The following is a 26,345-nucleotide window of genomic DNA, read 5'->3' as shown; positions in this document are numbered from 1 at the left end:
AACAATAAGGCATATACAGCTTTGGGCTTTGCCAATTTTTACTGTAAATTAATTGCTAACTTTGCAGTGCCCTGGATAGCAGTAGTCATAAGAAGGGGTGGGGTTTCTTTAAAAAGACTTTCATCAACTCAAACCTACTAACACTCACTTATTTATTTTATTTATTTTGTCACACAGTATATATAAGCATAAGCATAAAATAATTATACAATATATAAGCATATATATGAGTATGAGTATATAATAACTATATTAATTGGATATAACGAAATTCTTAATTCATCATCCATCCTTCTGATCTTATTCACCTTTTTGCTATGCTTCTAATTCCATTTTGGGGACTGTATTTTTACAGTCTATTCCAGAGCTTTCTGGAACTTCTTCCCTGGACGTTATTTCTTAGCAGCTGTTACCAGCCAAGAGATAGATTTAACAAGGAGATTTGGGCCATCAAAGAAAGCTTTCAGAATTGATGCAACCTTCTGGAAAGCATACATTACCCGTCAGTCTTGCAAATTACAGTAATCCAGACAAGAAGCACATTCAGAAGTATTAGCTGTACTTCAATTTAAAATTACATTAACAAAGTCCCCTATCACTTTTCTTCTTCTTCTTCTTCTTCTTCTTCTTCTTCTTCTTCTTCTTCTTCTTCTTCTTCTTCTTCTTCTTCTTCTTCTTGTGCCATATCTGTCATCGGACATTAGCGATCATGTTGGCGATCCTACTTTTATCAACAGTGGCATGAAAAAGTGTTGTTTTGTTCTGTCACCTTACAGCTGAAAAAACCAAGAAGGGTCTCTTCTGAGACATTTATCAGACACCCCCATTCTTGCTATAGACTAAAGCATCTCTTATCCTGCCATTGCCCTAGCTGTTCCCCTGCCTTCCAGAGTCATTCCCACATACTGTTACACTATTGCACAGAAGTTAGAATAGACATAAAACACCTCCAGGTTTCTCAGAAGTTTAACTGACACCAGATGAGGCAGACAGAATATTTTTTTCTCATGTCACTATTGGAATCGAACAGGCAGATTTATACTTTATCAGGAATATTTCTTATTTGATGATTCTCCCTTAGCTTTCCTGCTACACCCAGAAAGGCTCTGCTTGACCATAATCCAGTAGAAGAGAAGTTCACCAACGTTTTTCTAGATAATTCATTCCACTGTGTAATTCATTTTATTACTAGGTGAATTGGAACCTAACGTACTTTCCTGTTATGTAAATCCAACATTTTATATACTGCTCATGGGTTCCATCTTGTGTGACATCCTTTTAGGTACATCACTCCCTCAGTCTCCTCTTTTCAAGGCTGAATATTTTCAGATATTTCCACCTATCTTAATAACATTTCCTTTACTGAATACTCTACTCATAATTCCTACTGTATTTCTCTGAACCTATTTCAGTCTGACTGAATTTTATTTCAATAAACTATCTTCAAATACACTAATTTATTTCCCATCAAGTAGCATAAGCAACCAAAACTTCAGTTTGTATCTTACACTAAATCATGTCTTTTTATCAAATAGCCACAATTGGCAGTAGTCACATTCACTAAACTAATAACCATGATTTATAAACTGCTACAGTTGTGTTAATGAAGTCAGAGTGAAGCAAATCACACTTTTGTTTAAGGGATGGAACCAGATAATATGTGGTTCTGGCTACTTAATACAATGCCTAGTTAATACAATGAAATTTATTTTTAAAGAAACAAGAGATTTATAAGATCAGACATGCAATTATTATTCTACAAATCAGATGTTGGTTCAAGCTTTGAAAACCAATCAATAAAGGATCACCAAAAGATGAATCACTGAACAAATACTGTCTACGTTTAACCAAAACATAAATACATTTACTTCTCCCACCTCTGGAAATTTTCTCATCAGGTATTTAGAGCTTCAACTAAGAGCAAATGGTTTTCTGACTGACTTCCATTTAAGACAGATTTGTGTCACAGCTACTTTTCCAAACTAGTGTCCCGAATGTTATCTTCTGTCAGTGAAAACTTGGTCACCTGTCCTTGAAATTCTGCTGTCAACAACGGCAGAAACTGGGGAGGGGGAAGTTGGTGGGTGAGAGTTGATAGAGTGAAATAAGGCAGGATGCCAGTTAGGAAGGGTTAACTGGGCTTGCTGTAAGCATTTTCCACAATCCCATGCCTTTGGGGTAGCTTTTCCTGTCCAATATCAGGTTTTGTGTGGTCTCTATTCTTTGCTCACTGCAGGAGAAGAAAAGGAATGTGTGGTTTGAATGACACTATCTGCTGATGTGGAAGAACTGAGCAAAACGGCATCTTGGAATGATCCATTAATGCATTGTTAGAGTCCATTGACAGCCATTTCTTCTTCATCATGAGAAAGCAATTGCCACTAGCAATACTCCTATCGTTTGTGATGACAAATGCCATCAGTCTTGTGGAAAGTACTCAGCAGGTAAGAAGTATTTTTTATTATGGTGAGGGCAGAAGCTTATGTGTTAATTCATACGTTCTACCCCAAGTAGTCGTACAGCAAGGACTTTGGGGTGAGTTTTGAGCATGATTCAAAAGTTCAGGCTTGGAATATCTGGCTGATACATCAGAAATAAATTATTTAAATCAGTATTTATATTACCATTTCTGCAAATATAGTTTAGTTAATTTATAATTTAGTTAATTCCTTGGGAATAAGTATCCTTAAACAGAATTTACTTCAAATAAAGATGCAAAGGTTGGGCTGTAAACCAAGTTGGATGAGACTGGTTTATGATGTCTTCAAAGAAGTTTGATGTTCAAGAAATTTCTCCTACTGAGATCTGGAGGACTTTTACCTGAGAGGGGAAAAAATGAATTCAATGCAAAAAGCCATTTCCTTTCTCAAGCAAATATTTATTGATTGATTTGTCTATTTTATCCCCCAAAATTATCCCCTGATCTTATACCTATGCCAAATTAAACAATAAAAAAACTAAAATTACAGGGAAAAATCAGAAACAGATAAAAAATATTTTCTGTCTCCTGAGGAAACCTGTGCCTAAGCAAGAGGTTCCATTTGAAAACCTAAGTGGCCTCTTTTAGTTCTAGGAAGGATGTTGTCATACAACAAAAATGTTGCCCCATTTAAGCATGGCTCAAAGAATGGAAATAACTTCTGGGGTAATTTTTCAGTGGCACGTTCTATGGTTACGCTCAAACTAAATTCCCATAATGTCCTATTGTTGGGGCTGACCTTGAAGACTCTGTGAAAATTTCAGTTTATGCAAAACACAAATGAGAACTTGATTTAAGGATTGTATGATCTGTGGCTGTATTTCTTGGACCAATGCGATATGGTATTATTAAACTTTAAACTCTAGCTAATTTGAAGTTACTTCATTTGTGTGTTTCTTTAGGCCATTATCATACTCAGCATCAGAGTAGAACCGATTAAAAAGAATGCAGACAAGATCTTTTCTGAAGTGTTTCAACCTTTCTGGAACAGTTTTTCCCAGAAAATGCATATGGACCCTTCTTTTCTGACTTTATGAGAGCCTTCTTTACTCCATCCCATAATAGAGCCATGTTGTAGACTGTTGCTGCTCTACTATTTTTTTAAATTCAGTATCCCTTGTCATAATTGAAGTCATTTATAAAATGAAATAGAGCATGGGTGTGTCAAACTGTTATTAAAAGCACAGTTAACTTATGCTCTATCAAAAAATGTTTCCTTAATTTCCCTCTCTCTCTCTTTCTTACTGCCCTTTAAGGAAAGACAGAGATGTGATGAGGATACAGTGTTTACCACAAAAACTAAATGTGGAGCTTGTTCTGTTAATTATAAAATCCAGTGTCCTGAAGGTTATAGCAAAATTACCAAAGGCTCTGGGAGACGCGGCTGCAGGTAATACTTACATTAATCACTGATAAATGTTTTCTACTCTGAAAGTTAATTACTTAAAGGGCTATTGGGGGGGGGGTTGTCAGGTTAAGATCAGTTTTTTACAGTATTCCTATGGATATATAGACAAAGGCTACCAATAGATTTAAACTCAATGTAATTTGCTCTAATCTTAATTGTAGGAAATATGACTTCTGCAATAGAGTAGTAAATGTCTGGAACACTCTACCTTGATCCTGTTGTTAGTCTCGCTAATCCCCACACATTTTACCTTAAACTGTCTACCGTGGACCTTCTTAAGAGGTCTCTAAGGGGGCGTGTATAAGCGCACCAGCGTGCCTACTGTCCCTGTCCTACTGTTCCCAATTATATGTAATCATTCTATGTGTTTATGGCTATGTTTTGCCTATTTATATTCCTTTTTTGTGTGCCAATTTTTTTCATGTGTCCATGTCTATGTCTATACTGTTAATTGTTTCCTTGTTCTTGTTGATAGATAGATAGATAGATAAATAAATAAATAAATAAATAAATAAATAAATAAATAAATAAATAAATAAATAAATAAATAAATAAATAAATATTTGGCAGAAGGAAGTGGTTGACCCGTCCCGCTTCCACACATACTGAACGCATATACAAACCTGCAGAATGCAGATCTATATTGCTATCTTCATGTTTTTATCTGAAGCATATGGTGTTTGGATGTGAAGATAGTGGGATGTATTTGGACATTTCTTCTATAGATGCACAAAGAATTCCTCTGAGCATTCAGGAAGCCCCATATTAAGCTCAAAAGAAAGTGGGTTGGATCTAGATATCTGTGCTAATAAGTGAAGCAACAAAGATTCTACTACTCTAAGATTTCTTCTAATGTTACACTACATGTGTAAGTGTGAAAGAAACCAAGAAGAAGGATTGAAGAGAAATCAAATCCTACAATATTTGGTTGAATTAAAGATTAAAATACTTAAAAATAAATGGAGGTTCAAGTAAAACTTTTTTTTTTTGCAGTTTTGTCAACCTTTAATAAACTTTTTGCTGACATCAAGATTGAAAAGTTGATGTTTTATGGATTTGCTTATAGATAATGGGTGGTAAATGAGATGAAGAGATATCTGTTTGTAATCTTACAGGAGGTGAAGAGTTATTAAATTTGTTAATATGTGTGATGAAAGTTGGAAGTCACTTCTTCATATTTTTTAATTTATTATATTCCTTCTTTTTAAAATTTTCTTTCTTTTTTATTTACTTCTGTTTAAGTTTCGTATTATTTTTTACTATTGAAATTAAAATTCTTAATAGAAATTATATATTTAAAACAGTGAGAATACTGGTCAGGTGGAATAGTTAAAAGATTAGGACTGGAGAAATAAACATCCAGTTCAACCTTCACCTGTTCTTTCAGCCTAGCTAACCTCACAAGGTTGTTGTGGGGATAAAATAGAGATTCCCCTAGTGTAAACTACCTGGAGGGGGTGGGGAAAGATATAATTTTAAGACAGAGAAAGAGAGAGCTCTGCAAAGAAAATAACAGAGCATCAGGGAGAATAATTCTAATTTAATCTTTTCCTCTGAGCTGGCTTTCTCTTTGCTGTTGTTAATTACAATAGTAAAAAAAAATACAAACTAAACTTAAAGAGAAGAAAAGGAAAAAGAAAAGAAAAATGCTCTTATCTCCACCACAGTGAACTGAAGAAAACATCAGTTCAACCACTTGTGCAATAGGAAGGAAGCATATTTGAAGTTTCAGCTGTTTCTCTTAGTGTAATGGTTATTATGTACAGTCCAAGCTTATTGTTTACTTACTGAAAAATGTCTCTTCTGCTGAGAGACCAGGGATGAAAGCCAAATTTTTTCCCTACCAGTTCTGTGGGCGTGACAGGGGAAGAATATTGCAAAATCCCCATTCCCACCTCACTCTAGGGCCAGCCAGAGATGGTATTTGCCGATTCTCCAAACTACTCAAAATTTCCCTTACCGGTTCTCCAGAACCTGTTAGAACCTGCTGGATTTCACCCCCGTGAGAGACCCTAAGTTTCCCCTGTAGACATTGGATGGATATTCATCTCTTCTTTTCCCGCACACACTTCTTAAGTAACCCAAGTTCACTGCATTCAATTTTTATGTTTGTCCTGACATAGTCAAATTCTCACTTGTATGTAATGAAGTGGGCAGAAGCATGCTCCTGTACAAAACCAGCAGATATTATCTACTATTGCTTTTCCATTAAAAGAAAACATTCCCAAAGTGGAAATCAAGAACCTTAACAAAAGTCTACATCTTTGTCCTATAGATACCAGTATGAAATCAGCTCTTTGTCTCTTTCTTTCAATGGTTGCCAGCACACCTGTATGCGAAAGTTTCAGCAGCCACAATGTTGCGCAGGCTACTGGGGACAAGACTGCCTAGGTAAAAATATTCATCTTTGTGATATCTTATAATGGTTGGTGTTTTTTTTCTTGCTTTCATAAATCAATTCCTGTGTTTTATCTTTTAGTGCTTTGTGCATTAATTAGCAGGGACATTCATGATTTATCTGAAAATACTTTGCAAAGAATTGTACAAAATACTTTTTAACGGGAGGGGGTAGACCTTTCCTATGAGGGTTAGGCAGTCTGTTGTGGTAAAATCTTGGGAAACTGTAGGTCAAAATATTCATGAACTACATGATTTGTTGTTGTTACTTGCGAAGTCGTGTTCGACCCATTGGGACCCCATGGACAACGTTCCTCCAGGTCTTCCTATCCTCTACCATCCTCTGGAGTCCATTTAAGCTCACACCAACTGCCTCAGTGACTCCATCCAGCCACTTCATTCTCTGTCATCCCGTTCTTCTTTTGCCTTCAATCTTTCCCAGCATTAGGCTTTTCTCCAGGGAGTCCTTCCTTCTCATTAGGTAGCCAAAGTATTTCCGTTTCATCTTCAGGATCTGGCCTTCTAAAAAGCAGTCAGGGTTGATCTCCACTAGGACTGACCAGTTTGATCACCTTGCATGGGATTCTCAGGAGTCTTCTCCAGCACCAGAGTTCAAAGGCCTCGAGTCTTTGGCGCTCAGCCTTTCTTATGGTCCAACTTTCACAGCCATACATTGCAACTGGACTACATGAAATTTTAGGTTATAATGTTCCTAAAAGGTTTATAACACTAGCAATATTCTTAACCCTAACCTAACAGCTCTGTTTGCGCATCCGGAGGCTCCTTGTTCATTAATTTAAATTAGGATGTTTTTTAAAAAATGCAGTTCTTTGCAATACATTTATACCTATAGTCAAACACCAGTTTGACATCGGTACTTCTGGTATTTTATTCATAAAGTAATGGTTATACAGGGGTCCCCAAACTTGGCAACTTTAATGTGGACTTCAACTCTCAGAATTCCCCATGCTGGCTGGAGAATTCTGGGAGTTGAAGTCCACAAGTCTTATAATTACTAAGTTTGGAGACTCCTGAATTATATACCATGGCAAGTGAAAAAGAAGATAGGATTCCTTGCTGGAGAGCAATCGTCCCATTCAGGAGGTGGGCTCAAGCAGGGAATTAGTCTGGATTCATTGTGTAAACATAAGAGGACAAAGTCTGACCTGCCCCTCCAAATGCCTTTGAGCCTTATCTAGTCTTTCCTAGTGATGGCTAAATCTCTGAGGAGATTCCTGTAAAATAAGTATAGGACAATAAAGTCTGAATTCTACAAGCGTGGGTCCGGTTGTTTGCGTCTGACATTTCCAGAGTTTTAAAAACTGCAACTCATTACTTCACAACATATTTTCCCCAAATAACTGAGGACTATGCAATATAATTAGAAGCCAACTTTGCATTTCTCTGTGTGAAGAGAAATATTTTGGATGTCTGGCTATATTGAAGAACTCAGCAACATAGCAGAGCCTTAAGTCCATGCTTACTGTTTTTAAGAAAAACTCACGGTTCTGTAGGAAGGATGATATTCCACCATTATACATGTTAGTGCAGATAAAAAATGTTTGGTTTGGATTTTCCCCTGTGGCTAAGATGCCGAGCTTGTCGATCAGAAAGATCAGTAGTTCAGCAGTTCGAATCCCTAACATAGGTCTCCTGCATGATCAGGGGGTTGGACTAGATGACCTTCAAAGTCCCTTCCAACTCTGTTACTGTTATTATTTTATTTTAATGTTATATGCCAGGCATAGGGATTACATCATCTTTTCCATGCATTTTCTGTCTTACAATACTGAAAACTATGATGTTAGGTTTTAGCAATAAGGGTTAGGTTAGGTGATTATAAAAAGGTGGATTAGGAATTTTGTGCAAGTAAAGACTACAAGTTGCCTTTGAGTGAATCAAAACAGGAAAAAAATGTAACAAAAAGAAACGTCCCAAAGATTTACATTTTATATTAATCCCTCTTGTTCATAGTTCAGAACTTCTACCATTGCATTCATAGTTCAGAACTTCTACCATTGCAAAAGTTGCTGCATTCAGTGGAATTAATTCTATGTAGGATTCCTTTTTTCACACTTACATCAGCATGTATAGGCTTCTGTTCTACCATTACAGAGAAAAGTCTTGCATTCTGTGAAACACAAAGAAAAAAAGGAAATCCTTTGTTTTCCAAGAAACAATTGTAGAACAATGGGGTAATAACACAAAAATACAAACTGATAAAGAATTGCTTCTGGTGCAGCTTCCAAACAAGAAGCAACAGGGAAATGGAAAATAACTGTCAGCAGTTCTTAGAAAACCAACTTTTTTTTCCAATTATTTGATTTCATTATTCCAGTTGCAATTTAAATTTGATTTTCAGACAGAAAGATGTTTGATCATTTTGTTGAATCAAATTAGTTCAAATAGTTCTCAAAGAACTAAAAAGGGTTCAATCCTATTACTTCAGGGGTGTTAAACTCAAGGCCCGCAGGCCGGGTACAGCCTGCGGGGTGCTTAGATCTGGCCCGCGGGGCCACCTAAGAAAAAGTGAAGGACTGGCCTGTGGTGCCTCTTCCAGTGAAAACAGAGCTCAGGAGGGCTGCATTCGGCTGCATGTGGAGTCCTTCCAAACTCCATTTTCGCTGGCAGAGGGTTGCAGGAGGTTGTCGCAGCTGAAAACAAAGCTCGGGAGCCCGTTTTTGCTGGCAGAGCACTCAGGCCACCATTGGCGCCCTCAATACGAGTGATGTCATGCTAGCCATGCCCAACCTGGCCACGCCCACCCCATCCCCCAGAGGTCAAACACAACCCTGATTTGGCCCTCAATGAAATCGGGTTTGACATCCCTGTATTAGTTGATCTTGATCTTTTAGCAGCTTTTGTGTCATTAGTCCTGGTATCCTTTCAAACAGTTCCTCATTTATTTCTGAGTACAGTTTAAAGTCTTGGTTTTCACCTTCAATGACTTAAACAGTTTAGTTTAGATCCATATCTGAGGGACTGGCATTCTTTAACCAATATAGGCCACACCATCAACAACCTATTAAGATATTATACTATAAATAAGAGCTTTTCAGTTACGGTCATTTCTATAGGAACTTCTTGGATTTTTTAAAATCAAATCCTACAGAGGATTGAAAACGTGTTTCCTTTGCTTTTAATTTCAAATCCAATCCTGTGATTAAATATTTTCTTTGTTGACTAAGTTTTTATTTTGGTTTGTTTTAGCTGGTTTGCTCTTAAAATTGCTTAAATTGCAGCAAAGGAATTGTACATTTTGCACTAAGTCTGAAAGAAACTGAGAAAGGCATTAAATGCACCACATTACACAAGTTTTTAAATTTCAGGTCCTAATCTCTGAATTTAAATCCCTATTGGTTAGACTATAATCTTAAAGCTATATAATTTATATTTTAAGTATATATACAGTATACATGCTGATCAGCCTCAATGGGATTTAATTCTGAATACAAATTTATAGTTGGTTTTGAGGAAATAACATATACCGTGTCAGATTATGATTTTAAGTTGTTTCATTATTATATGCATGTTTGGATAAAATCATCTAGACAGAGACTCAGGATCAGCTCCAAAATATGGATCAACTCTCAGGGTTGGATGAGATGGAATTATGGGATTAAGCAACAGCCAAATCATAATGGCTTTTGTAGACTAAAGAACAAGAGCTAGTTGTCCCTTGATCTAAGGTTACACCTTGCTAAAATAATCCTGCCGTGATAGATGGCAAATTAAAAAGAATTTAGCCAAGCTAGTAATATGGTTAACTAGCAAGCACTGTTCCTCTACAGCAGGCCATGCCGTTTTTTTGGCCATGCCCCACTTAAGCATCTCTAAAATCCTGATGCCCCCATCTCTGTGATGTATAATTCTTACTATTCAAAAAATGATTCCTACTCACATGGAGGAAGCCTAAAAGGCCATTAACTTGGTTTAAACAAGGTTCCAATTGCCCCCATTAAAAATCAAAACGTCTCCCTGTGGTGCGTGGGCCCCACGTTGGGTACCACTGCTCTACAGAATTTGCTTTCAAAATTACAATTAAATAACTATGATTGGTTCACTGCCTAGATTCTTCCAAGTCTAATAATCAACAAATCTTGTTTACTGGTCATTTTCAGAGTGTCCAGGTGGGCCATCGTCACCATGCAGTAACAGAGGACATTGTTTTCAGGGTATTTGGGGGAATGGAACCTGTGCTTGCCAGGTATGTGTTTCTTTTGTAATTATTTAATATTTTTTTTAAAAAAAGAAACATAAGGGCTTATTCAAAACTGTTTTAAAGAAAATGAAAGGCATGTGCTAACCATCTCTATTCCGCTAACGTAAAAATCCAGATTTCATCCTGTTTTAAAAGATTTGACCAAAGAACAGGGAATACGTTGTCTACATAATATAAAGTGTAAATTTGATTCAAAATGCTTTTGCCAGTTTATATATGACATAAGTTATGAAAATTTAATGTTGTAGGTCCTGCTTCAGTTTGTCTCTTTGAGAAACATAATGAATAATTTGGACCTATATTTATTGCATGGGTTACATTTGCCCACAGTTGTATAGGCCATCTAGTTTTATTTTCACTATGAAACACTTCACAAGGACAACTCCCAGCTATCTTGACTGTTTTGACACATAACATAGAAAATTGAAATAAGAAGTTAGGATGAATTCATTAACATAATTCTTTTCTATATTCTGCTTAAATGGTTTAGTGGTATTTCTCTGTAAACTTTTTTAAGAGTGGACCTCTTATTAAAATGCCAATTTGTTCCCCATTTATGATTAAATGCCTATAAAATTCAAGGGGAAAGGGTAGATTTATGGTTATGTTCTGCTATATTTCCTTATTTCTTTCCCTCCTTCCTCAAGTAAAGTAGAGGGTGAGCTTGTTAGAGTCACAGGTTAGATCCTTGACATCTCTCATATAGTTAACCTAATATTTTCACACCATAAATAATATCTATTTGTCCCTTGAGGTTATACAGTATGGTCTCTTATTAGTTATAAAGCAATTCTGTCTCTAATGAGATCACCTATTAATGTATACCAGTGCAGCATCCCCACAGTCATGAGAGGCCAGGCAAGGGGAAGCGCCCCTCAATGTGAATGACTTTGAGTTGGCCACGCCCACCTAGCCACATGACCACCCAGCCATGCTTACCCAGCCAGTCATTAGGGCAGAGAACCGGTTGTTAAATTATTTGAATCCCACCACTGCCCAGGTTGAGAATCACAGATATGTGTGTGTGTGTATGTATATGTATATGTATATGTATATGTATATGTATATGTATGTATGTATGTATATATATATGTTTTCTGAGGTTTTCGCGGGTGTTTGTATGTAGGTCTTTGGTTATTCAGGTTTTCTCCCACATAAAATTGGAAGTGTCTTGGCAACCTTTCGACGAAGTCTCATTCGTCATCTTCAGGCTTCAGCTTCGTGCATTGCTCCCAGAAGCACGGCTGAAGCCTGAAGATGACGAATGAGACTTCGTCGAAACGTTGCCAAGACATTTCCAATTTTACACGGGAGAAAACCCAAACAACCAAAGACCTACATATATATATATATATATATATATATATATATATATATATATATGTATGTATATATATATATATATATATATATATATATTCCGATTGACTTAGATCAACTTTCTATGTAAGAGCTATATAACTTTAGGGTTCTACTCCTGATTGATTTCATGATGGATATGAGTTACTGCTCATGAAAGTTTAATGAAAAGGCTTAGTCTGAAAAGATTCAAGGTTCCTCCTGATTGTTTCATTCCATGGACTAACTCAGCTCTCCTGCAATTACTATAACCTGCTAGCTTTGGAAAACAAAGCAATCATTTCATCTCTAATTGTTGGCTGGAGTTCTCCCCCATAGTAATGCATAAAGTGATCTATTGGCATTATCCCAATAATATTTTTTAGCAATAGATTCATGCAATAGAGTTGTGTTTATTGTATAGAATGGGCTTTATTTGTTTTAAAAACTCTGGACTGTCATCTTTGGCAAAGTAGTTTGCAGTTGAATAAACTATAGTGGTTAACAGGATGTTTTTATTTGTTTATTTATTTAAATCTTTGGGTATGTGCCTATGGCATATTTCCCCCATAACAGTAACCCTGTGAGTAGATTGGGTTGAGAAGAGCAAGTGTTCTAAAAATAATCTAGTGAGTTTGTATGGGTGAGGATAGATCAGGGTCTGCCTATTTCTAGGTCAGCATCCATCAGAGACTTTTCGGTTGCTTTTGCTTAAACTCTCTTTCCTACAAATCTTTGCACCCAAAGATACAATGATTATGAAAACCAGATCTCCAACTTACCAGGATATATATAGTAAATGTGTACAAACTGATTGTCAACCTAGTTCCTGGGTGAAACTAAATCAAAGTTGGCTTTTCTTAATTTAAATTAATTTCTTAATTTTTGCAGAAAGCATTTGCTGGAACTGCCTGTGAAAAGTGTGCAGAAGACAATGTTTTTGGACCTAATTGTACTTCAGGTATATCTGGTGTGGGCTTCCTTTTAAAAAGTGAATATAATAAAATCACATTAAAATGGCATGAATGTTTCCACACAGAAGCTTTCATAATGACTTGTGTGGCAGTATAAAAAATGGGACATTATCCAGTGGTGGGTTTCAAAAATTTTACTACAGGTTCTGTGGGTGTGGCTTGGTGAGCTTGGCAGGGGAAGGGTATTGCAAGATCCCCATTCCCTCCCCACTCCAGGGGAAGGATGCTGTAAAATCTCCATTCCCTCTCCACTCCAGGGGAAGGTTACTGCAAAATCCCCATTTCCTCCCAATCAGCTGGAATTTGGGAGGCAGAGAATAGATGGGGGTGGGGCCAGTCAGAATTTTTACTACTGGTTCTCTGAACTACTCAAAATTTCCTCTACCGGTTCTCCAGAACTGGTCAGAACCTGCTGAAACCCACCTCTGACATTATCCAAAGTAAGTTGATACGTCTTATCTAGTCATGGCTTTCAAATATTTCTTATGAGATATAACATTTTAATTTAGCAAAACCTTTCTACAAGTTAGCTTTTGATATACATGAGAGTTTCCTTCTGGCATAACAAAATCATGATAATGAGGCTTGGAAAATGAACAAAGATCTGCCTACCATTTTGCAGGTGCAAGATTTTTTAAAAAAACTATAAAAATCTCCTTCAAAGAGAATTATGCAATAAAAATCCAAGTCAACAAAACATCTTACCACTGTGATATCAAACAGGTCCCCAACATGTATATGTAAAACCACAGGTACTGAAGCCAAGAGTAAGAACAACTATTTATAGTCCTACACAGCTGAGAGTTTGTGAGAGCTGAGTAGAAGAATATTCATGAAATTACCTTTGGCTTTTTTCTTACAACCAGGAATTCCTCAGAAGTACATCTAAAAACACAAATTCCCCCTAAATTGATACTTAGACCTGCTACAATTTCATCTACCATACATGAGCTCCATGTATGTTACATTTGGGGTTAATATTCACATACAGTAGTGGCCAAAATTGTGTAAACCTTTTGGGAAAAGTGTATTTTTGAGGTTTGATGGCTAATAATACCACTTTTTTGGGGAGTTTCAAGATAATCATATTCCACTGCTGGAATGGCCTGGGAATAGCCCAGACCTTAACCCAATTGAAAATCTATGGAGCCGACTAAAGAAACTTGTTAGTCAGAAGTGGCCCAGCAATAAAACCCAGTTAATACAATCAATCATTCCATCTTGGTTTTACATTATAACAGCTGCATAACTAAAAGAGTTGATTCACTCCATGGGAAGATGTTGTAAGGCCATAATTCATGCTAAAGGTTACCAAACTAAGTATTAACTGATGGATAATTTTTGTATATCTCATTTTACTATGTGTTTCACTTTTCTTCTTTATACTGTAACTGCTATTCTAATAGCAAATCCTTCATAAAAGTTATTGCACTACATTGTTGATTAAATTATCTTTCCATTGATATATAATTTTATGGTACTACTCCCCAAAAAAGTGGTGTTATTAGCTCGTTTTAGAAAATACACTTTTCCCAAAAGGTTTCCACAATGATGGCTGCTACTGTACAGCAGATGTCCTAAAAAGATAGATTATCATCAGTAGATTTCTGCCTGGTTTAAACTAGATTAGCAAGTATTCTAGTTCCCCAAAATCTAACAAATATTATTTATTACATGTCTATATGATTTCCTATTAAAAGAAATCTCAAAGTGACTTATTATTAAAGAGTGCATTTACAATTTAAAACAAGTTAAAATTAAAAGATGAATTAAAAGATTTAATAAAACATATTTTAAGTTTTATTAAAAATACAGTGTAGTACAGTATAAAATAAAATCAGTAAGACAAGAATGAATGAAACAAAGTTGCAGAAACAATTAAAATCTTGAAAATGGCAATAGATAAATATGTATATTAATTGATCATTTACAATATCTTTCTGAAAATCTGTTGCATAGTTCTAGTGTTCACATTCCTTACTCTACAGTCTCTAGAGACTATAGTTGGAAACCTCAAGTTGGAGAAGGTTAATTTACTGCTTAACTAAACAAAAATGCAAGGCATTGTCCTTGGTATCTTTTACATGTAAAGTTTATGCCCTACCACTGAACTTCAGCCCTTCCTTCCCATTCAGTTCTTTCTCTAACCATAGAAAAAAGACTTCCAACAATTGACCACTGTAGTTTTGTATGTGACCAACTTTTTTTGAGATGCTTCGATAGAGCAATGTTTCCTGTAGATAGCTTCTGCTCTATGTGTTGAGGGAAACAGCAGTAATCAGTATATTAAGTTAGTGGCTGAGGATGTGCTGAGAATGGACTGAAAACATTTCCTACGGATATTTCCTAGACAATACTATAGTTTAACCTTGCAGTTATTTACTTCTAAGAAGCATACGAGAAGTATGGAAGCCAAGAATCAACAGAATTCCCAGGCAGTAAACAGCCAGAAATCCCAGCCTATAGTGCTAAAGGTAATTCTGGGACTTATCTCAAATAATCTGGGAAGGCCACAAGGATGTGTCCCACATAAGATCCAGTTTTGTGAATGCCATTAAAACAGGGGTCTCCAACCTTGGCAACTTTAAGCCTGGTGGACTTCAACTCCCAGAATTCCCCAGCCAGCTTTGATGAGACCCCTGCATTAAAAGGAAGGAGATTATGATGAAATATAATAAGGAGGTGGATCCCTTGGAGGGAGGGAGGGGAGGTATTTCAGAGGAGTAGAAGGAAACGTAGCCCAGAAATATAATATGTGAGAGAACAAGGGTGAAGACATTTCCTCCCTAATAGAGTATATTGAAGTTGCAGATACCGTACTAGAATCATTACTCTGGCAAGATTTCATATATAGGTGTAAAATAGCTTGCAAGAATTGCCACATGTCATTCTAGTTTTGGGCCTGACAGGTGTGTAGCCCAGATTAAGGACAAAGTTTTATTACAATCAGAAATTAGAATTTATGCAAAACAAATATACATAAGTACAGTGACATGACTCTTCTTACCTAATTGCATACAATGTATCCTAATTGCCCGAAAAAACCCTAGAATCCTTTACAGTTATATAAGCAATTTCTGTAAGTACTGTATGTAGATATTTTCCCCCTAACAACCCCAACTACAGTTTGTTGTGTATTTATTTATTTATCATTGCAATTTCTAAGACTCTCCAACAATTTTAGGTTAAAAATATATAATACAGTAAAATCAATTGATAAACATACACTAAAATCAATTGATAATTGATACAATACACTAAAATCAAATGACAAACATTTGCCATGCTTGGAAGATGGGAATTAAACAATATAGATTTATAAATGCTTTGATGAAAAGCAGACATTATGAATCTTAGGCTTGCCATGATGGACCTTCTTGAAACCTGTGAATGAGTGATGGACAATCTTTGAGATGTTGACTGCTTAAGAAAGTCTGGAGGGGTTGGGATAAAAGATAAATACAGTAATCATGACACAGAAACAAGAGGGGTAGAAGAGAGGTGGACTGCTTGCAGTTTGAGGTACACTAAGCTTGTCTGAAGTTTGAGCACATCTTAATTAAATAGATACAAAAAATAAAAAGTTAAATTCTTTAGGGTTTAGTAAATTGCCACCAATATTTAATGTGTGTTAGGCGGCTTAGGATAAAATAAAGTAAGAGCTTAGGATCAGATGAGGCCCAGGAGCTGCTTCCCTTTTCTTTAAACTATCAATAAATTCAAGTAAAGCTTAGGCAAAAGAAAGGTTTGTTTATCTTCTCTCTATATAAAAGCCAAATACCACTCACTCATCATTAAATCTCCAGAATGGTACAGCCTACAAACTTGAAATTTGGCACCTATGTTCCTCTTGGCTTCTAGGTGCTCGCTAAGAAAGGGTTTTTCAAAACGACCATCAGTTCATTAGAATTTCATATACTGCATAGTGCACTTAGCACTGTGATGCTAAGGAATTAGACGTGTTACTCCCTCTCCCCACCTGAAAGGAACTCTGTCCCAACTGCCAGTTGCCATCAGAGCATGGTACCCCTTTGCTAAACTGGGTGTGGGTGTGGCCAGCACGTGACTCATCTGGCCTGCAGGCTAGGACATTCTACTCCCCCTCCCCCTCTGTTCCAACTGCCAGTTGCCTTATATTAACATGCTCTGATAATATGGAGCTACACATTTTACATTAAGTTTCAGGCTTTATGTGTCAATTTATCACACCCGATCACATAGTTTCATAGCTAAGCACGGGCGTCCAGCTAGTATATCTATATGGGTTATTTCAGTGGTGGGATTCAAATAATTTAACAACCAGTTCTCTGCCCTAATGATTTATTCCAACAACCAGCTTGCCAAGCTGCTCAGAAAATTAACAACTGGTTCTCCCAAAGTGGTGCGAACTGGCTGAATCCCACCACTGGGTTATTTTAATAGACTTCAGGGAAGATCATATCTCACAGGTTCAGGTATCTTCCATTCTCAATAGTTGTAGGGCAAAATGTACATCTTAAATATTGCACTCTCCAATCAATGCTTCCTTCCTCTTAGTATGCAGCTGCATTCACGGAATATGCAACAATGGGCTTACTGGTGATGGACAATGCCTGTGTCTGTCTGGATACAAAGGTCTTCATTGTGATCAACGTAAGTAGCACATTTTTGGGGCATGGGCACTTCTTTTTTATTCATGGCAGCTAATGAGAGTCATGTTAATGAACTCATCATATAGTTAGAAGCCATTCAAAAAATGATGAATGTATCATGAACTGTTGAAAATAAATCCCCTTCTAAAAGCTCTGTTCAGAACTGCAGTTTTCTACATACAACATCCAGTGCTAGTTCAATAGTAGCAGCAACTGTAGAAGCAAAGTGATTAGGTTCAAAAATAAAGAGAGAAGTGCTGCCAATGCTTTCCATCCCATGTTGGGATGGATGTTTAGGACTTGTGTTTCGACCTAACAGGTCAGAAAAAGATTTTTTCCCTGTGATTAGCTTTGATAAAATCAACATTTGTCTTACGTCCTTTCCTAATATCAAAGCTTTTCTACTTCTCCATCTCTATTCTCCCATTCCTTCTTTTGAAAGTACTACTTTATTTTTTGATGGTATGATGTTATCCATGTACATAAGCAAACTCTGGAAATGTTAGCACATATTTTTAGGCCATAAGCAATATATTGATCTCATAAGAATACTGCATCTAAGAAAAAATACTAATGATTAAGTGAAATAATACAGAATTTAAATTATGCAAGCTTCTTCTTAGGAATACATTATATTTTTAGCATTATATTTTCTTTATCTTGAGTACTGCTCCAAGGATATAAAGGTATGGTTTGGTCTATCAGAGTAACATATGATGCTACACTGATTTCTTGGTTCAGCAAACACTAATGTATTTGAACTACAATTCACTGAATTTTAAAAAGGATTTTGGGGATAGCAGTTACTGAAGTATTACTACTTCAGAAAGAAACCAAGTTGGAGAAAGCTAATTTAAGAATGACTTGTATTTTTGTGCTTTTTCTCTTACCAACAAATACAGCCTTGGAAAGGTAGTCTTCTAATGTTGAAGTTCTTATACACTTGAAGAGATATGTTAGCTTGCTTAGCCTCGTAACTTAGCATAGCAATCTTGGTCTATTGGATTTTCTTTATTCCCTCCAGCAATACCAGAATGTGAAGCCTTACAATGCCCAGAATATTCCAGATGTTCTGTATCAAGTGTGGACAAAAGCCAACTTGAATGCAAGTGCCTTCCCAGTTACGAAGGTGATGGCAAACAGTGTAAACGTAAGTAGCAGTCAACCCAAAATATCTCTTTATTTCAGTTTTAACTAGTTGAGGAGTTAATTTAATATCAGTACTTAGAATAAAGATTATCAAATTATCAGATTATAGAATAAAGATTATCAAGGTCCCAACAATGCAAAGTGTTCAACAAGACTTCATTCATTCATATGCTTATTTATTCATTCATTTAATACCTTACCCACTACAATGTAGAGATGCTGCAAATGTGAATGTTAGTGGCAAGGAAGACTAATCATATCACTAGGCAGACTAGGAATATTTTTTGGCTCAATCATAAACATGCCCATGGCCAGCTCTGTTGGCAAAGGTGGCCCTTTCCCTCCATTATCAATGAATCCAACAGTAACTTAACACATATATGTTTCACTGGATTTCAAATCAAGTGTCGAATCTGATAAAGTATAATTTAATCATGGTATAATAATACTGATCAATGTTATTTGATCAAATAAAAAAAATGAACATAGTAGTACATGCTTGTGTGAACTCTTATTTTGCTGTCTTTGTATCTCCTCTCCAAAGCTATCAATCCATGCTCCAAAATGGTTTGTGATCCTCATGCTGATTGCTTATATCTTGGACCCAATCGTCATAACTGTACATGCCAATATGGATATGAAGGCGATGGCCAAGTATGCGTACCAATAAATCCTTGCCAAAAAAACTTTGGTAACTGCCCTATAGATTCTACCATCTGTAAATATGATGGCCCTGGAAAGGTAAGTGTACAAGTGGAATAAATTCTGGCTGAAATTAATATAGTGCACTTCATTGATATTTCTTCCTCCAATTTTAAAACCACATTCATCCTCTTCCAATGCCGCTTCCCTTAATACACAGTATATTTAGAACATAGTTTGAACAAATAAGGGGAGAGTATGCCACCTAGTTGCATTGTTTGATCAACTTGGAGCCAGGCTGTTTTGCCATGTTCTGTCTATACTGTGGCTTCCTGATCTGTATTTAAGTCTCTCATGAGGACAAGGAGATGTTCTGGGATTCCCAATTTTCTGTGTACTTTCCATAGCTTGATGTGACCAAAGCAGTCAAGTGTTAATACCACTTTATAATGCCTTGGTAAGGCCACACTTGGAATACTGCATTCAGTTTTGGTCGCCATGATGTAAAAAAGATGTTGAGACTCTAGAAAGAGTGCAGAGAAGAGCAGCAAAGATGATTAGGGGACTGGAGGCTAAAACATATGAAGAACGGTTGCTGAAATTGGGTATGTCTAGTTTAATGAAATGAAGGACTAGGGGAGACATGATAGCAGTGTTCCAATATCTCAGGGGCTGCCACAAAGAAGAGGGAGTCAAGCTATTCTCCAAAGCATCTGAGGGCAGAACAAGAAGCAATGGGTGGAAACTAATCAAGGAGAGAAGCAACTTAGAACTAAGGAGAAATTTCCTGACAGTTAGAACAATTAATCAGTAGAACAACTTGCCTCCAGAAGTTGTGAATGCTCCAACACTGGAAGTGTCAGGCCTGGAAACCCTACTAGGCTTCTGAGTTTCTTTCATGCAGAGGAGGTTTTTCTGGAACCTTGACAGGAAGTTTTTAAGAAGAGGTTGGATAACCATTTGTCTGAAGTGGTGTTGGCTTTCCTGTCAAAGCAGGGGTTGGACTAGAAGATCTCAAAGGTCTCTTCCCTGTTATTCTATAAATTTGTTCCAATCAAAGGCCTTTCAATAATCAATGAAACAGATACTGACCTGAAACAAATAGGATTCCAAAAAATAAATTAATTCCAGAGAAATTGGAAAAAAGTACTTAATCTAAGTAGAAATGCATTCCTTATTAAGTATAAAGCTTTTCTATAACACATCAAGTGAAAATAAGACATTTACAAATCAAATATTACTGTTTAATATAACATTATTAATGTATATGCCAATTTGAAGAGTAATTTAAGCACAAAAAAAGGTCTCAGTCCTTCAGAGTTTGCCAGTTTATATGGACAAAAAAAATGGAAAAATATAAAAAATAAAAAGTCTGATGTGTAAATCCCTGTTTTAAACAAAACTAACATGTTTTTCCTTTACATTAAGTCTCATTGTGAATGCAAAGAACATTTCAGGAACTTTGTACCTGGTCGAGGATGCAGTATGAAAGATATCTGTGCAACCAACAATCCCTGCCATAAGAATGCAGTATGTACAATGACTGCACCAGGACAAACCCTGTAAGTACTGCATCTGCTGATACTTTAGAGGAAATGAAAGCTAATCAGAAAGTTTGGGGTCAAAATGATGGGCTAGGGAAAAAAATACTGGTGGGAGGTCAAAATGCTTACTATTATCATCTGTCATCAGTTCCATGATTGTTGTTTGGAGTCATTTTTCATCTAAAGCTCCATGAATTCAAGTTTGATTTCATTGACCATCAGGATTGTGTTTGACCTTGGGGGGGCAGCTCAATGTCACTTGTGTGGGGGGCACCTGTAGTGGCCAAGTCCTAAGGCAGGATTTCCCTCAGACCCTCCCTCCCTCTCATTATAATCTTCCTTCCTTCCTTCCTTCCTTCCTTCCTTCCTTCCTTCCTTCCTTCCTTCCCTCCTTCCCCTCTTTCCTTCTTTTTCCTTCCTTGCTCTCTTCCTCTCTTTCATTCTTTTTCTTGACTTTCCTCTTTTGCTTTCTCCTTCCCTGTCCCTTCTTGGATGCTCAAATGCAAAAGGGGAAACATTTCTCCTTTTGTTTGGTTTTTAGTTTGCTTTGCACACGCCCCACCCCCCAAGCTCCATTTTTTCTGGCGGAGGCCACCATGGCTGAAAATGGAGCCTGGGAGGGCCATGTGCAGCTCTCCCGAGCTCCGTTTTCATTGGCAGAGGCACCATGGGCCAGTCCAATGTTTCGAGGGTGGCCCTGTGGGCCAGATCTAAGCATCCCCTGGGTCAGATCCAGGTGTGAAATCCAGCAGGTTCTGACAGGTTCTGGAGAACTGATAGTGGAAATTTTGAGTAGTTAGGAGAACCAGCAAATGCCACCTCTGGCTGGCCCCAGAGTGGGGACGGAATGGGGATTTTGCAATATCCTTCCCCTGCCACACCCACCAAGCCACGCCCACAGAACCGGTAGTAGAAAAAAATTGAATTTCACCACTGGTTGGATCCGGCTCGCAGGCCTTGGGTTTGACACCCCTGATCTACAGGCAGACTAAATCTCATGTTAAATACTAAAAGGAGAGCAGAAAATGTTATTTACAATACTTAATAATCCCTTTATACAATTCCCTGAGGTAGTCTTATAAGGCAATTTCAGCTATTTAGACATGTATTTTGTGGCATTTCCAATGCAACTATGTCACAAAGCAGTTTACAGTATTGTTACTTTGCACTGCTTAATTGCATCATTTGTAATACATGGGTGAATAACAGTATATAATACTTTATCACTTTTTGCCCAGGTGCACATGCCAAAAGGGCTACGTAGGTGATGGATTTGTATGCTATGGAAACATCATGGATCAAATTAAAGAGATGAATAACGAACCTGGAGGATATTGGCAAGGAAGTCTAATATCTGCTATAGAACTTTTTGGTGGGTAAATTAAAAAAATGTAATTTAGAAAGACAAATTTTTTTGAAATATATTGTTACTTATCAGAAGTTTAGATTTAAATGAATTTAGAGGGGTACTAACATCTCCTTAAATATAGCTAGATGTGTTTGTATCTGTCTGTCTGTCTTTCTATCTATCTTTGAGTCAGTGTTGACTCATGGTACTTCCTGAACAAGTCCCTCCAGTTTTTTGGGACAGATTTTCCAAAAATGTTTTACCATTACTTCCTTAATGGGGGCTGAAACAGAGTGACTGGCGCAAGGTTACCCAGCTGGTTTAATATCTGACATGCATAGACCCCTAGTTTGACCCTAATGCTTTCACCACGGTACACCAAACTGACTCTCTTAAACTCTACCAGCACCACTTTTTCAGTATTTTATAGCATGGAAACACCCAAGGGCTATAAAATCCATATATACACTTATGATAAACAGAGTAACATTCTTTGAATGTTACCTATGATACATGTACAGTATATTGGGAGTTACACTACTGTACACTAACATCAGAGAGTGGGAGTAAAGGCGTTGGAAAATCAACGAAGTTATTCCTTTTTTTTTCCAGGGCAAAATTTTTTATTTTCCATAATAATTCCCACAAGTTGACCAGTGTACAATACAATCACTTGTCCAACAATCGATCCTATACTCAAATTATGCTCAATCAGGGCTGCTTGACCGCCACTCCTTCCCTTAATCCTTTCTACCCTTCTCATCCTTCTTTGACTTTCCCCACCATCCTTCTCCTCGCTTTCCTACTTCCCCACCTCTTTCCCACTTCTCACTACCATCCTTTCTAACCCTCTATCTTCTCCTCCTTCTTCTCCTCCTATCCTTTCTTCTCTCTCCCTTTTTTCCTACCTACCTACCTGCCTACCTACTTTCTTCCTTCTTTACTCCTCTTTCCTTACCCTTTCCCTTCGGGAGTGGTTACTGAGCAGTCCCTACTTTACACCATTCAAACTTGTTTAATTCTACCATTATTCCTGTACAATGGCAATCAATCAATTTATAATCTTCCCCTTCCCCCCCCCCCATTTCCCCCCTCCTTCCCCCCCCCACGAGACTTCCAAGAACAGAATACAGGGTATTGTAACTAACAAACATAATCTAAAATATAACATAAAACATATTCCATTTCACACCATCACACCATCACACTATCAATTCCCTTCTTTCTTAAACTCTAATACATAGCAATACCTAACTTCACTCAAAAACTAATTGATATTTTTTAATCTGATACTTATTTTGAATATAATCAATCCACTTTCTCCATTCCAAAATATATTTTTCTTGTGTACAGTCTTTCAAGTAGGCAGAAATTTTTGCCATTTCTGCTAAATTTGATACTTTACTAATCCATTCTGCAATTGTAGGTAAGTCTTCTTTCTTCCAATATTGTGCAATCAATAGTCTTGCAGCAGTTATTAAATTCAAAATCAATTTTGTCTCTATAACAGTGCAATCTGGAATTATTCCTAATAAAAAAAAACTGTGGAACAAACTTGATCTTCTTTTTCAAAATGTTCTGCATAATCTACCATATTTTAATCCAAAAGGCTTTAACTTTTTTGCAAGTCCACCATATATGATAATAGGTAGCATCCTCACAATCACATCTCCAACATTTTGCTTTCACATTTGGATACATACATGAAAGTTTTTTAGGATCTAAATGCCATCTATAAAACATTTTATAAAAATTTTCTCTTAAATTTTGTGCTTGCATAAATTTAACATTCCTCACCCAATTTTTTTCCCATGTTTCTAACATTATAGGTTGTTGAAAATTTTGTGCCCATTTTACCATACAATCTTTAACCAACTCCATTTCTGAATCAATTTCAACCAATACATTATATAATCTCTTTATATGCTGTTGACCTTGATCTTTTATTTGTTTTACCAAATTATCATCACTTTGCCTTATACCAATTTTCTGATCTATTTTCCATCTAGATTGCAATTGTCCATACTGGAACCATGTATAATTTCTCCTTCATCCTCAATTTCTCCCTAGATTTTAACTGTAATTCCCCTTTTTCCATAGTCAAAAGCTCTTTGTAAGTGATAACCTCCATTTTTTGTAATATATTTATATTCTCTATCATATGCCTGGGGATAGTCCATATTGGTATCTTTCCATCTAACTTATATTGATATTTTTCCAAACCCTCAACAAAGCACTTCTGACCATATTATTCTTAAATGTCTTATCAATTTTCTTGTCATATATTACATATGCATGCCATCCATATAACAAACCATAACCTTCTATAGTCAAAATCCTTTCCTCTGTTAAATTAATCCAATCAGAAATTAAAGCTAAAACAACTGCATCATAGTACAATTTCAAGTTAGGCATTTTTAAACCCCCTCTTTCCCTAACGTCTTGCATTATTTTAAACTTTATTCTCAGTTTTTTACCCTTCCATACAAAATTATTAATCCCTTTTTGCCATTCTTGTAAATTTGCATCTTTCTTCAATATTGGAATCATTTGAAACAAAAATAAAAATCTAGGTAAAACATTCATTTTTATAGTTGCCACTCATCCCAACAATGATAATTGTAACTTCTTCCAATTCTCCATTTCTTTAATTACTTTTCCCCACAATACCTCATAATTATTTTTATATAATTTTACATTCGATGCTGTAATATATATTCCTAGGTATTTAACCTTTTTAACTACTTCATATCCAGTTATTCTTTCTAGTTCTTTCCTCTGATGTGTATTCATATTTTTAATTATCATTTTTGTCTTCTGTTGATTCACTTTAAACCCAGATACCTTACTATACTGATCAATTGTCTCCTTCAGATATACAGCTGAATGTATTGGTTGAGATAAAGAAACAACCAGATCATCTGCAAGCACTCTTAATTTATAATCTTGATTTTTAATTCCTTTTATTCGATCTAAACCATGTATATTACTCAATAATATTTCCAAAGTTAGAATGAATAATAATGGTGACAAGGGACATCCTTGTCTAGTCCCTTTCTCAATCTTGAAAGATTCTGTTAATCCACCATTTACTATTATTTGAGCTGTTTGCTTTTGATATATAGCCTTAATTGCTTGAATAAAATAATCTCCAAATTGCATTTTTTCTATTACTTTAAACAAAAACTGCCAATCCAATCTATCAAAAGCTTTTTCCGCATCCAAAAAGAAGAATGCTGCTGAGACCTGGCTGTTTCTTTCCAAATATTCAAGTAAATTTACAATTTGTCTCATATTATATCTCATCTGTATCCCCTTAATAAATCCTGTTTGATCATTATGAATTAATTGAGTCATCAGTGGCAATCGATTCGCTAATATCTTAGCAAATATCTTATAATCAGTATTTAAAAGCGATATTGGCCTATAATTCTCTGGTTTAATACCATCTCGATCTTCTTTAGGTATTAATTAAATAAAAGCTGTCCTCCATGAGGGAGGAGCTTCCCCTCCCCTTTGTATTCTGTTAAATAACTCCTTAAGTGGTACAATCATCTAATTTTGTAAATTTTTATAAGTAGTTGTCAAACCATCTGTACCTGGTGCTTTATTCACTTTAAGCTGCTTAATTGCAAACACTATTTCCTCTGAAGAAATTAATTGATTCAACTCTTCCCTTTCTTTTATTTTACTAACTCCTGGATTACATACCAATAACTGCTCCTTCCTTTTAATTTCCTCTTCTAATTCTTTTCGCCTTTTGTGCAATCTATTTCTATATTTATTATTCATCTCTAATAAAATTCCCCTCATATAAGCCTTGCTGGTGTCCCAAACTATCTCTATAGGTGTCCCTTTATCCATATTCAAAGAAAAAAATTCCTTCATTAGAATTTTACATTCATTTACATTTTGTTCGTATTTAAACAAATTCTCATTCATCCTCCACGACCTCCTGGCCTCTTTTTCCCAATCTAGCTCAATCCAAACCGGGCTATGATCAGACAAAGTTCTAGAACAAATTTTTGTCTTCTTCACTCTGAAAAACAAATCATTAGTAATTAAAATAAAATCGATCCTAGAAAAAGATTGATGTCTGTCAGAAAAAAATGTAAAATCTCTCTCTTTTTCATTGCGTTCTCGCCGTACATCTCTCAATTCTAAATCTTCCATCAAATCAAAGAAGGCCTTTGGCAGTTTTACACGATTGGAA

At 36.2% G+C, this 26,345-nt stretch overlaps 1 protein-coding gene across 1 annotated transcript in view; it reads left to right on the top strand.

The window, feature by feature from the left end:
- Positions 1-2,103: 2,103 nt before the first annotated feature.
- STAB2 (stabilin 2) overlaps positions 2,104-26,345 on the top strand; it is a 123,716-nt gene continuing 99,474 nt past the window's right edge. Inside the window, exons 1-10 of the mRNA XM_058189719.1 lie at positions 2,104-2,444; positions 3,736-3,869; positions 6,163-6,278; positions 10,406-10,491; positions 12,736-12,805; positions 17,355-17,450; positions 18,474-18,599; positions 19,143-19,339; positions 20,669-20,802; positions 22,023-22,156. Of these exons, the coding sequence (XP_058045702.1) occupies positions 2,364-2,444; positions 3,736-3,869; positions 6,163-6,278; positions 10,406-10,491; positions 12,736-12,805; positions 17,355-17,450; positions 18,474-18,599; positions 19,143-19,339; positions 20,669-20,802; positions 22,023-22,156 (1,174 nt within the window). The 5' untranslated portion in view covers positions 2,104-2,363. The remainder of the gene's footprint in view (positions 2,445-3,735; positions 3,870-6,162; positions 6,279-10,405; positions 10,492-12,735; positions 12,806-17,354; positions 17,451-18,473; positions 18,600-19,142; positions 19,340-20,668; positions 20,803-22,022; positions 22,157-26,345) is intronic.

The sequence above is a fragment of the Ahaetulla prasina genome, chromosome 7 (assembly GCF_028640845.1).
Source record: "Ahaetulla prasina isolate Xishuangbanna chromosome 7, ASM2864084v1, whole genome shotgun sequence".
In the NCBI taxonomy this organism is placed as follows: Eukaryota; Metazoa; Chordata; class Lepidosauria; order Squamata; family Colubridae; genus Ahaetulla; species Ahaetulla prasina.
Note: the sequence above shows the minus strand (reverse complement) of the source record. Positions and strands in the feature narration are given on the sequence as shown.